The sequence below is a fragment of the Teleopsis dalmanni genome, chromosome 2 (assembly GCF_002237135.1).
Source record: "Teleopsis dalmanni isolate 2A chromosome 2, ASM223713v2, whole genome shotgun sequence".
In the NCBI taxonomy this organism is placed as follows: domain Eukaryota; kingdom Metazoa; phylum Arthropoda; class Insecta; order Diptera; family Diopsidae; genus Teleopsis; species Teleopsis dalmanni.
Window position 1 is genome coordinate 91,770,212 of NC_051847.1, and position 11,875 is coordinate 91,782,086.

General features: G+C 27.4%; 1 protein-coding gene across 2 annotated transcripts; it reads left to right on the forward strand.

The window, feature by feature from the left end:
- The first annotated feature begins 4,774 nt into the window (after positions 1-4,774).
- LOC119685150 (putative inorganic phosphate cotransporter) lies at positions 4,775-8,761 on the forward strand. Of its 2 annotated transcripts, none has more exons than XM_038099360.1 (4): positions 4,775-4,862; positions 7,134-7,270; positions 7,361-8,446; positions 8,506-8,761. In XM_038099360.1, exons 1-4 carry the CDS (start codon positions 4,835-4,837, stop codon positions 8,689-8,691), a joined length of 1,437 nt encoding a protein of 478 aa, XP_037955288.1. In that variant the 5' UTR covers positions 4,775-4,834; the 3' UTR covers positions 8,692-8,761. The 2 variants fall into 2 exon arrangements, with proteins under 2 accessions (XP_037955288.1, XP_037955289.1); XM_038099361.1 differs by lacking the exon at positions 4,775-4,862 and adding an exon at positions 6,827-6,954.
- Positions 8,762-11,875: the final 3,114 nt, after the last annotated feature.

Sequence of the window (11,875 nt, forward strand, 5' to 3'; positions counted from 1 at the left end):
TTTATTTAGAAACTTGAATGAAACAGAGCATTCGCGTAAAACATAATAAATGCAAGTTTTAGTTTTATTTAAAAAAAAAAACAAGTTTTGAAAACAGCATTTTTTTAATATATTTTGAGTATTTTTTATTTTTCAAATGTGTAAATTAAAATTCTTTTCTTAGGAAGCAGTTGTTTTTCTTAATTATCAAATTTCATATGCTTTGTTTTTTATACTTACGAGTAAAATTGTTGATTTATTTATGAAACTAAAGTACTCGCGTTATTAATACTACACTACTGATAAAGTGAAAAAATATTGATTTCCAACTATTTTTAATAAATATTAATTACGTACAATGTAACAGATATATTTATTTTTTGTATACTATGTACTGCAGTAAATAGCTTTCTAATACTTTTTTTGCGACTAGTCATTATCACATGAAAAACTGAGGTTAAAAATAAATTAACTGTTTCTCTGCTACCCTTGCTACTTCTTCTGTGTAAAAAACATATAATTCTTAAACCACCTTTTCGCTTTCTTTCGAGATCGGTACTAATAAATAAAAGTCTTTAGAAGAGCAATTATTTATTGTAGTTGTCATACAACATCATTTTATAATCTCATAATAAAATAAACTACTTATTGTTCGTCTCTAAAAGCGAAGTTGCAATAAACGAAGTCAATAAAAAACAAGAACTCAAAGAGATCAAATCAATAATTCTTAATATTATTCCACTTTTTCTATTTAATAATCCAATCCATTTCTTTTGATAGTTCGCATTCACATATTATAAATGCAAGTTATTCGTTATCAAGTCCTATTTTGTTCAATCTTGTGCTATACCTTCGTTCCTATCGTTTTCCCGAAAGATTGCAATTGATCTACCATCGATTTAACCTCCTTCTTTATTGTCTACTTCTATACATTTTGTAATTTACAACCAATTGTTTCAAGTTTTTTGATTGTTTCACTGAATGATTTTTACAGGTCTAATTTTAATTATTAGATCTTCTTAGTTATTAATTTTTATTATATGTTAATAGAACCAACATCTTTTTATAAGATATTGGTTTTCATCAATTTCAATCAATAGACTTCTTAATACCCGCCAATATACCCGCAATTGAGAGACTCTGAAATTCTGCTGACTTCAACTGACTTAGAATATTTGATTATATTGGACTTACCAATATGTACAAATTTATACCATAAGAAGTTGTAAAATCACTGATGAGCTAAGATTGAATTTCATTAGCACCACTCGTATAGTACAATCTTTTATTAAAATTGCACGAAAGAAATATTTAACAAATTTTAAAGTATGAATAGTGAAATTTCTCATAACCGAATACAAAATCATTGCAGTGGTTTTGATCGGTTATGGGAGATGTCCGCTTTTGGGAGAGAGTAAAAAAATTTTATTTAAACTGCACCCAAATGATATTTTGAATGTAATTGAAGTTCTAACACCTTTTTCTTCTAAATCACTTATGTCCATAATATCGCTTTGTTCTTCAAATTGAATTTTAACATTATTGTCCTCAGTGCAGATATTTCTGTGTATTTGGAGAAAACCGTCAAAATCATTTGTCTAATCGGGTCCTTTCTGAAAATTAGCATAGATTGTGAGCAGAATATCATCTTCATGATTAAAATCGGTTAAACTTTTATCTACTTATCGGTTGTTGTTTCTATTTTATTCCGATATGCTTTGAGGAAATAAGCAACTTCAAGCCCATTAATAGAATTCGAAAACTCTGAGACTGACATAGTAGTGTCAATTTTATGTAGCCGCATTTTTAGAAGTAAGCTCCTATAAAAATTTTTAGAAATTTTGGATTACCCCTTGATCAAGGGATTGACTTGTTGCTGTTGTGTTCGCAGGCGAAAAAACAACATTTATATAAGTTAAGTTTAATTCCCTTGGATGAGATGCTGCAAAAGAATTTCTCGTTTTCTTGTTTTCTTATTGAACTGCTGCAGCCATTCATTGGTTACTTCTCGAGTCATCCATGCTTTTTTTATTAGATTGGCTATCCACTGGCAATTGAGTGATATCGAACGAGGATATTTTGCTGCTCGAGGGCGTGGTGTTTAATTATAACCAAAAGCAGTTCTATATCTCCAAAAAATGGTTTAAAATGTAGTGTACGCGTTCTGTTATTAGAGCGTCCGGTTATTGGAATGATAGTTGTATGAAAAAATTAATGAAAAAGCCATTTCCACGAAAGTTGGCCAGCTATTGAAGCTATCCGATTAAAAGAACTGTCCGTTTTGAGGAATCTCACTGCATTTCATTATAAGAATTATCGTATATATATAAGTATATATTTTATGTAATTTTTAATTAATATCTGTTTTAGTTAATTATAATTAATTTCACAAAAAAGTCAAGTTAATGACTTATTTACTTATTAACTTTTTAAAAATTTTAATAAAGGTTGTAATCTACTTTAAACAGTTTTTTGCACATTGTAAGAAATGATTGTATTGACATAATATATTATCAAATTTTTTATGTTCCCACACTTATCAGTAGATAACGTAGCTATCAAAATTGAAATGGTGTTCTAAAAATATTTACTGCAGTACACTTTGGCACTAAAATCTCAAACAAAGGCAAATAATTGCAAGTGTCAATAAATAATTAAATATAATTTTACTTATTTTTATTATATGGCAATTGATAATAGACAGTGGAAAACTCACTTCGATTAATTTGAGAGGTTCTAGCGAAATTCTTAATTGTTAACAATCAATTGCAATAAATTAAATTAATTGCAAATAAAAGTGACGTTGAGTCAATGAGTCTTAACTTGTACTAGAAATCAACATACGGGAAATTACGGAATATTGAACTTTGATATGGATTTCCTTGATAGTTTAATCAATCTTTCACAGATCAAATGGACGTAATTGAAAAGGTGTAGGAAATATTTTTTTGAATTATATCTACTAAAACACGTAGGACTATTATTTACTTTTTTGTTAAGATCAAATCATCAGGACTTTTAATTTAATTCTTAAAAATTAATCAAACGTTTAACATTGATTTAAATGAAGTGAAAAGGAATACAGTAATATTATTATTATTAATAATTTTATTAATTTTGTAATAATTTATTAAGTTTATTGCGCCTGGTTTTAAAAGTATATACAATCTGTATATAAATGTTTCTTATATGCATTAGTCAATGTTTTTGATAAATTTAAAAACATATAGTTTTTTTCGACTTTGATCTAAACTAACTTTTAAACCCAGTTTACATTCCATGAAGTAAAACAAGGATTAAAAACCAAAGCAAAAGTAAAAATATTATTATTTGTTAGTAAATTTTTTTTTTGTGCTATATATTTTACTATATATATTATTATACTTTTTTTTCTTACTTTATATCTTTTACTGCAACCGTATCATTATCTATTTTCGATGTTTGATATCAAAAACATCAAATATAAGGAAACATAAGGAAAAATGTTTATTAAAACCCACATTCTCTAGAATGGTACCATTAATTTCATGGCATTTATTTAAGATATTCTAACAGAGTTTATAGCGTTTGTTCCAATCTTTCATAGGCCACAAACTTTTTTGTGCTAGACGTGTCCGTTTAAATCAGTGTTCTATCCCAGTCAATGTTCTCAACAAAACTACATTCAATATAAATTCAAAAATTCGTATATTTCTTATGTTTTATTATTTATAATCGTCTTATAAAATAACAATGTTTAGTGAACTTTTGTTACCAAAAAAGTGGTAAACTTTAACCTTATTAAATTTTTAAGATAAGTAAGACCAACTTCATTTCACGTCACTTTTGCTACTTTATTATCTTCAGAATTTTAAAATTCGATGAATTCATGTCTAAACAAATAAAGACAACTAAATTTTAATTAAAACAATTGAAAATTTGACTCTACTTTTAAATAATAACAGCAACCTGGACAGGATGTCAATAATCTGCGGGCGCGAACCAAAGTGCTATTAGGATGTCTGTATGTCAGACCTACAAGATACCTCTTGTTACCTACAAGAGGTATCTTTACTCGCTATGGCTTAAATGGTCTTATAATAAAATATTTTTGTATCGTTTGAATTATATACGTTAGCACAAAGTAACATCATTAACATAAATGAATAGATAAATTATTGGTTCAAGACGTTGAAGTATTGTGATGCTTAAACAAAGCAAGCATACTAGAATTTAAGCATTTGGATCGAGCATTTCAATTAATCGAGAATGTCTGAGCTGTTTAATTGGTGTCTACACTGGCTAGATTTTGTCAAGATTTTTATTTTGAAATACATATACGTATTATTTTCTTATTTTTATTAAATCTTGTCAAAAATCTAGTTATTGTAGATGCAGAGCAAATTGGGCGGACTTGTCAAAGTCTATATGTGCTATACACTCATCAATTTTGTTGAGATTTTAAATCAAATATTTGATTTAAATTTTTTACACGCAAGTGTTGATAATTATTTTATGTTTATTAAAGTCCAATTTAGAGGACAAGTGTATTGTATTAGTAATCTGTATAAGATTTACGGCCACACTTCAGTTTTGTCAATTGGTATTACCAACGTATATTTGTTGTTTTCTTTAATCTATATAAACAGTGTTTTACAGGTATCCGTGTGTATTCGATATCGGGTTTAGTTTAAGCACCAGCTGTCATCGATTGTTATCTGAGGTATGGGTTTGATTTATTTAAAATATTAATCTGTTTTATGAATTCAAAGGTTTATATAAACTTATTCTTATTATAACTGGCGAGTATAGTTTTGTCCGCTAACGTTATTGGAACAAAGAATATTAGAGAGCGGTCTAAGGCAATCATAACAATATGACTGCTACGGATATTACAAATAAAGGTAGATATTAGAGAGATTTGTGCTTCATTGAATGTCGTTTTAAAATATATCTAATTAATGTAAAACCTAAACAAACAAGTAAATGAACTTTTGAGCAAAGTTTTTTAAACCGGATAATTAATACTCAAATATATGTTATTTACAAGTAATTTTTATAAAAAATTAAATATTTGTTAATGTGTTATAAATATCAGAAGAGCTGTGTTAAAACAAATAAATATGAAAAAATGATCATTAATAATAAATAAAAAATTATGAAACGTGTTTAAACGTGTTTGAATGTGCCTGAACGTGTTTAATATGTTTTACCTGTATTCAGTGATGTGGGTTAAGATATTATAAAAGTGACCCTTTATAAGATGTAACTACGTCATATACTTTTTAGTTCAACGATTTATTTAAGTTTCTAATATGCACTTTAATTAAAACAAAAAATAAATTGTTAATATTTTTAAAGCAAATTACTCCACCATATAAAATTATTCCACCATATAATAAATAAATGAAATAGTGAAAGAAATATAAATAACTAAGGCCGTTCCATTCTATAAATTATTTATGACAACTGAGTCTATAGGAACATTAGAATTAACATTATGAAATTAGAATTATAAAAGAACTACAGTGGCACTTATTAAGATATTAAAAAGACTCTCAAAAGACTTTTGATACTGTACAGTACATATAACGTCTTCAATACGATTGTGATATCACAAGCACGTCCAATTAATTTTAGTTAACTCAACCTTTTTGAACACCTTTTTTTCATTATGCCATATACTATATACTATATACAGCTCAGTATTCCAGATATCTCTGAATATAAAATTCGAAATAATTACAAGAGGATGTATTATTTAACCAGTTTAATGAAAAATGATTAACTCAAAATAATGTGTAATCTTTATGACGTCTTCGGCATGATTACGATATCTCGGGTACTCATAACGGATTTCAGTAAAGTCAGTTATTTTGAATTATTTATTTTTACTACGATATCAGGACTTAGAATTCGAAATGTTTACATGAAAACCATGAACAAGTAGATGTGCTATTTAACGCGTCTATTGTTAGCCATTGTTTGTATACTCAATGTTAGAATTGCATATATCAGTTGGAACTACATGGTTACATCTAGTAAAATATTTACAACTTTAAACCTTGACAAGTAAATTACATATATTGGTATACAGCTTAATGTTAAAAGTTGCTCAAAAAATGAATTTTTGGATTCCGTTGTCAAATTGGCGTACCCTGAAAGGCGGCATCGTGTCACCATTCGGTAAAGTCTATAACAAATAATTGAAAAATTTGACGAAAAAGCTGATTTGAGCTTAGTTATTTGTTTATAAATAAGTTCTCTTTAAATGACTGTGCTATGGAACATACAATACATACAAAATCTATAGCAAGTTTATGGATAGGGGTATTAAATCTATTTATGTATTCGTTAGGATCTTTAAGGTTTTAATAGAAAGTTTAGTTACAAACTCTGTGTTTATCTTAACACTTCTTTACAATTTTTATATACTCACTCTTTATAGCATTGTTTGAAAAAAAGCTCCTCATATGTAGATTGCATTATTTTTATCTAATAAATTTTTTAAATCTATAACCTCAAATAAAAATATTCTAGTACTTTTCGGTAAACCGCGAAATCTTACAGATTTATTCATATGGCTGCATTATATAGTAATTTTAATTAAATATTTTCACTAACAATGAAAAAGTTAACTCCGGTAATTTATTTCTGATGGCTTTACGTAGATCAAGCCATCTATTATTATTACCTATATACCTATATATGTGGCATTATTGATTGAGTAATAAAATTTTTAAACGGTCATAAAATCAAATCAAGTGGTTTGCGTTTTTAAAGCATTTTGTTCATTGTGTTTTCAACTCATTCAATCATAATATAAATGAAAATTGCATTGAAGTGAAATCATTCAGATTCCTGGTTCACTAAAGTTTAGTTGAGATTAGTTTTTTCTCAGTCTATATATTCAATTTAATATATTTTACGCTTACGTTTATTTGAATTCACATAACTTCGCTATCTGGAAAATTAATCACATAATGAAAAGTATAAGTAAGAAGGATAAGTTTCGATGACGTATCTTCTACAAAGCAAAGACCATAAGAGATTAAATATATTATTTATTATTTAAATTAAGATAATTTATAGATATTTTTTGCTTCTTAATATTTTTACACATTATTTTTACAGAATTGTTTAAAAATATTAGATTAATATCGATTTTTTTTAAGGACCATGCCTGGGCCAGCGACATGTACAGGTGTTGTTACTCTTTCTTTCAATTGTGGTCAATTATGTAGCGAAACTAAATGTAGGCGTTGCGGTAGTTGCCATGACAAATGCTGAAAGCACTAATCCAGATTTTAAGGTGAGTCATCCAAAAAAAAAAACACTTAATAAATTCTTAAAAACATTATTCAACAATATTCATGGCATGTGAAATTCAATTTGTTCATAGGAGTACGATTGGAATGAGAAGCAAAAGTCTTATATTCTCTCTAGTTTTTTCTGGGGATATTTCATCACACAATTTCCTGGTGGTTATTTGTGCCGAAGATTTGGTGCTAAAACAACGATGTTCTACTCAACACTGGGTTCAGCTGTCTTGGCATTTGTTCCGCCATTATGTGTTTCATGGGGCGGTTGGCAAGTGTATTGTGTGATACGAGCAGTGCAGGGTTTATTTCAAGGCCCAATTTTTCCATGTTTACACGCACATTTGGCGGCATGGTGTCCAGTCAATGAACGTAATCGGCTGGGAGCTTTAGCTAATACGGGAATTGAATGTGGGACAGTTTCTGCTATGTTTCTCAGTGGCATAATTGCTGCATCTGACTTAGGTTGGCCTGGTATATTTTATATATCTGGTGGCATTGGTGTTGTATTTTGTGTTGCATGGATATTATTTGCTGCTAATTCACCAACAGAATCCAAACTTATATCACAAGAAGAACTCGTTTACATCGAAACATCAAAGAATGCTATTAAAGCGGCAAACGATAGCGAATCTGAAGTAAAAATACCAGTACCATGGAAGGCAATTATGTCTTCATTACCTTTCTGGGCTTTGGTTGTTGCTCGTTCTGCACAATCATGGGGCTTCTCTACTCTGCAAGCGGAAATTCCTTCATATATGAATGGCGTATTGCACATGAATATGAAATCAAATGCGCTCTTCTCAGCCCTACCTTATTTGGCAATGTGGTGCATGTCTTATATATATTTGATAACTTCTGATATATTACTTAATAAGAAAGTACTATCATTGACCGCAATACGGAAAACATTTAATTCGTTAGCATTTCTGGTTCCTGCAGCTGCTTTAATTGGCATTGGTTTTCTGGATGAAGACCAGAAAACTCTTGCAATTGTTCTGATGACGGCTAATGTAGGCATAAATGCTGGTTCAACTATAGGTAGTGCACTAAACACGATCGATCTGTCACCCAATCACGCAGGAGTTCTGATGGGAGTAGTTAATACAGCTGCTAATGTTGTTCCAATATTAACGCCGTTATTAGTGGGTTTTATTGTACAGAATGAGGTATATTTCATTGTATGTCAATTCAAATGGAGCAATATTAACATGTTATATATTTTTAGCACGATCGCACCCAATGGCAAATTGTGTTTATTATATCTGCTGTGGTATTTACTGTTGGTGATCTCTTCTATGTTATATTCGGCCGAATGAAACTACAACCTTGGGATGATCCTGATTTTCTAAAAGCAAAGGAAACACATAATGAAGAAAATACTAAAAACTCGACTGAGAACACTAAACTGTAAGAGTTTACAGGAGTGTTTCTATTAATACTGATCTATCAATGCTTATTTTAAGTAAATCATTATATATTATACCAAATAATAATTTATTATTATTATTATTATTATTTATAATATTATTATTATTATTATTATTATTATTTTTATTTTTATTATTATTATTATTATTATTATTATTATTATTATAATAATAATAATTATTATTATTATTATTATTACTACTATTATTAAATAATTTTAACACTAAAATTTAAGATAATCTCTAGAATAAGTAATTCAACTAACATAAATGCGACCCCAAGTTAGAAAAATTTTAATTTCAAAATTTTATGGAATGTATAAGATTGACTTTCTCTATTACTTTTTTTGGTAATAAAGAAATCCTATATTTGAGGTCAGCCAAAATAGGCGATTTTAATAGTGTAATATAAAATGATTCTATGTACATATATATATAACCGGAGACATAACAACAAATTGATTCCATTGAATAATTTGTTAAGTGCCAAATATATTATTATAATTTGTTAGTTTAATGTTTAATAATCTGAAATAAAAAGTATTTTAAAAAGAAAATTATTTTTTAAATATATATATTTTTATACACGAGTGTACAAAAAGCCATACAGTATATAAGAACAAATGACCAACTATTTTATATAAATAAAATTTTAACTGCAGAAACTATAGGTTTTCTGTTAAGATCAAAAAAATATTAGTTGATTATCTTATATTATATTTTAATATATATATGAATATGTGGATTTAAAGAATTTCACTTCTTATCTAGTTTATTTCAACAATTGGAGAGATTTAATTTATTTCGATTAAAACCAATTATAGGAAATTGGGAAATATCTTTAATAATTCATTTTTTTATTTAACGGTTTTGTATAATATATAATTTTAATATTTTAATTAAAATTAAATTATCTTTTTTAATTATTACTAAACTCTAATGTCTTTAAAATCTGTTTATTAAATTAAAAGTTTGAGTTTTTTGATTAGTTCATGGTATGCTATTAATAGATATTTATATTTAAATATAATTTAACTGGTTTGTAAAAATACAACCATATTTCATAGATTATTTTTAAATAAATCAATTTAAATTCCTATGATGCACAGATTACAAACCAAACAGATGTTTTAAAATGCGTTACTCAAAGATAAACGATAATAAATAATATGACTTTGCTTTTAGAAATAGAAATGTACGAATAATGTTGAGTCCATCTTTACATATATTTCATTCTATTTAATAGAACAAAAGATTTTCTTTGTCAATTAGATTAAATCAAATTTTCATATTTATTGATCGATGGATATTTTCAGAATGCAGTCATTCACTAAAGTAGAAACACCAAACTAATTTTATTAAATATTCCAGAAAGAAGTTATAAAAATGAATTATTTGTAAAAATACTATATAATAAATATATTAATGTATTTTATTGTTTATTTAAAATAATAAATATAATAATATATATTTTTCAATTTTAAATATACATTAAATTTAGATTAGATTTTAAAACGGGTTGGGAACTTGTTGCCATACGTCACTGCATTCTTTGAAGATTATTGTGACATACCCACTTTAGTTCCATAGACGAGTAGCAGTCTCTGACAAGTCGAATGCCACTTCTGTTCGGCATATGTAGCTCCCTAGTTCTGGCTTTTGATCGATACGGCATGGATTCTTTAGCTTGTCTGCAGACAATTGAATTATCCCAATCAGACTGAGCTGCTCTTTCTAATCACTCATTAATTTTAAGTTTGAAAAAGCTGAAAGTTTTATCCAAAAAATTATATACGAAATATTTGATCTTCAAATATTTCTAAAGACCACTAATGATGAATTTTTGTAGTTAAAACTTTTCGCACTATGAACCCTTTTCCCTATAGCAAAATAGCTTCCCTGTCTTTATGGCACTAAATTATTTAAACAATAATATTGAAATAGAATAGAATTCAGAATTTTTCGAATTAAATTAAATTTAAATTACACTAATTTCAGAATCCATAGGCACCCGAATATACCAAATCATCAAATCAAAAGATGTTTAATAACCAAAAAGCGATTTCCATTTTTGAAGATATGATCTTTTAATTAATAATTTATTTAAAATTAATTAATTCTTTTAAGGTAGAATTTATTTTTGACACCCTGTATATTGATTTATATTAAAAGTCAAACACTCTAAAAACTGCAGTTTTTCATTGTTTAGATGAAGTACACTTTCCGAAGTTAATGTGACACTTACTAAAGGTCATATAAACTCCCTATAAGAAGCTACATACAATTGACTATGAAACTAGGATATTGAACTAGGTATGAACACCTTTTTAAATTCCACATGTGCTTTTACAATTTATTAATTGTCAATGCAGGATATAAACTTATCAAGGATTCTTATCGATTAAAGTAAAAGTGAAAATCGTTTATGTATAGAGAAGTTCAAAATAGAAAAATCAATTTATTTTCAGAGAAAAAATGTTATTACAATCATTTTATTTACGATTTATTCACTTTTAATTATTCATCTTTCACTATTTAAATTTCTAAAAATATATTTATAGGTCGTTTTTTTTTCAAACCTATTTTGTGGAGTTGACATATGAAATTCTGGTTAGAGCAATGGGTGTTCTATTTTATTGGAGTACCGAATGAGTAAATTGATATGTCATTTTGTGATTTAAAAATAGGTTTCAATACTGGTTAATTATGATCTTATATTAGGTTACTAAACACTATCCCAATGAAATTATTAGCTCAAGGACCGAAAGTATTTTTTGTTAATGTTTTCCAAATTTTTTTTATACGTAAATTATTAAATTACGAATATATAGCGAAGACTAATATTTTATCGTTCGCTTTATCTGTAAATTATAGTTTTCCATTTAATCACATCTTTCGGATTGCTTTATAATAGATATGCATTTGTTTTGTCAGCACGTGCTCTTCATGCTATTACCGGTAATGTTTGGCAAATATCATCAGTATAAACTAATCGTAATTTAAACATTATAAAATTTATGAAGCATACAATTTAGGAGCATGCTTACTTTTTAACCAAATAACTTGCTGTATAAGTAGTCTATGGCTGCCTTATTAAATATTCAACTGTTTATGACTGTAAGTAAAAATGCGATAAAAGTGGGGTAATGCTTTGGATTTGTACAGAAT

Excerpts from the sequence above, each read along its gene's own strand:
- LOC119685150 (XM_038099360.1), top strand. The coding sequence starts at position 4,835 with ATGACTGCTACGGATATTACAAATAAAG. Across the intron at positions 4,863-7,133 it reads TACGGATATTACAAATAAAG|GACCATGCCTGGGCCAGCGA; the intron begins GTAGATATTAGA and ends ATTTTTTTTAAG. Across the intron at positions 7,271-7,360 it reads GCACTAATCCAGATTTTAAG|GAGTACGATTGGAATGAGAA; the intron begins GTGAGTCATCCA and ends ATTTGTTCATAG.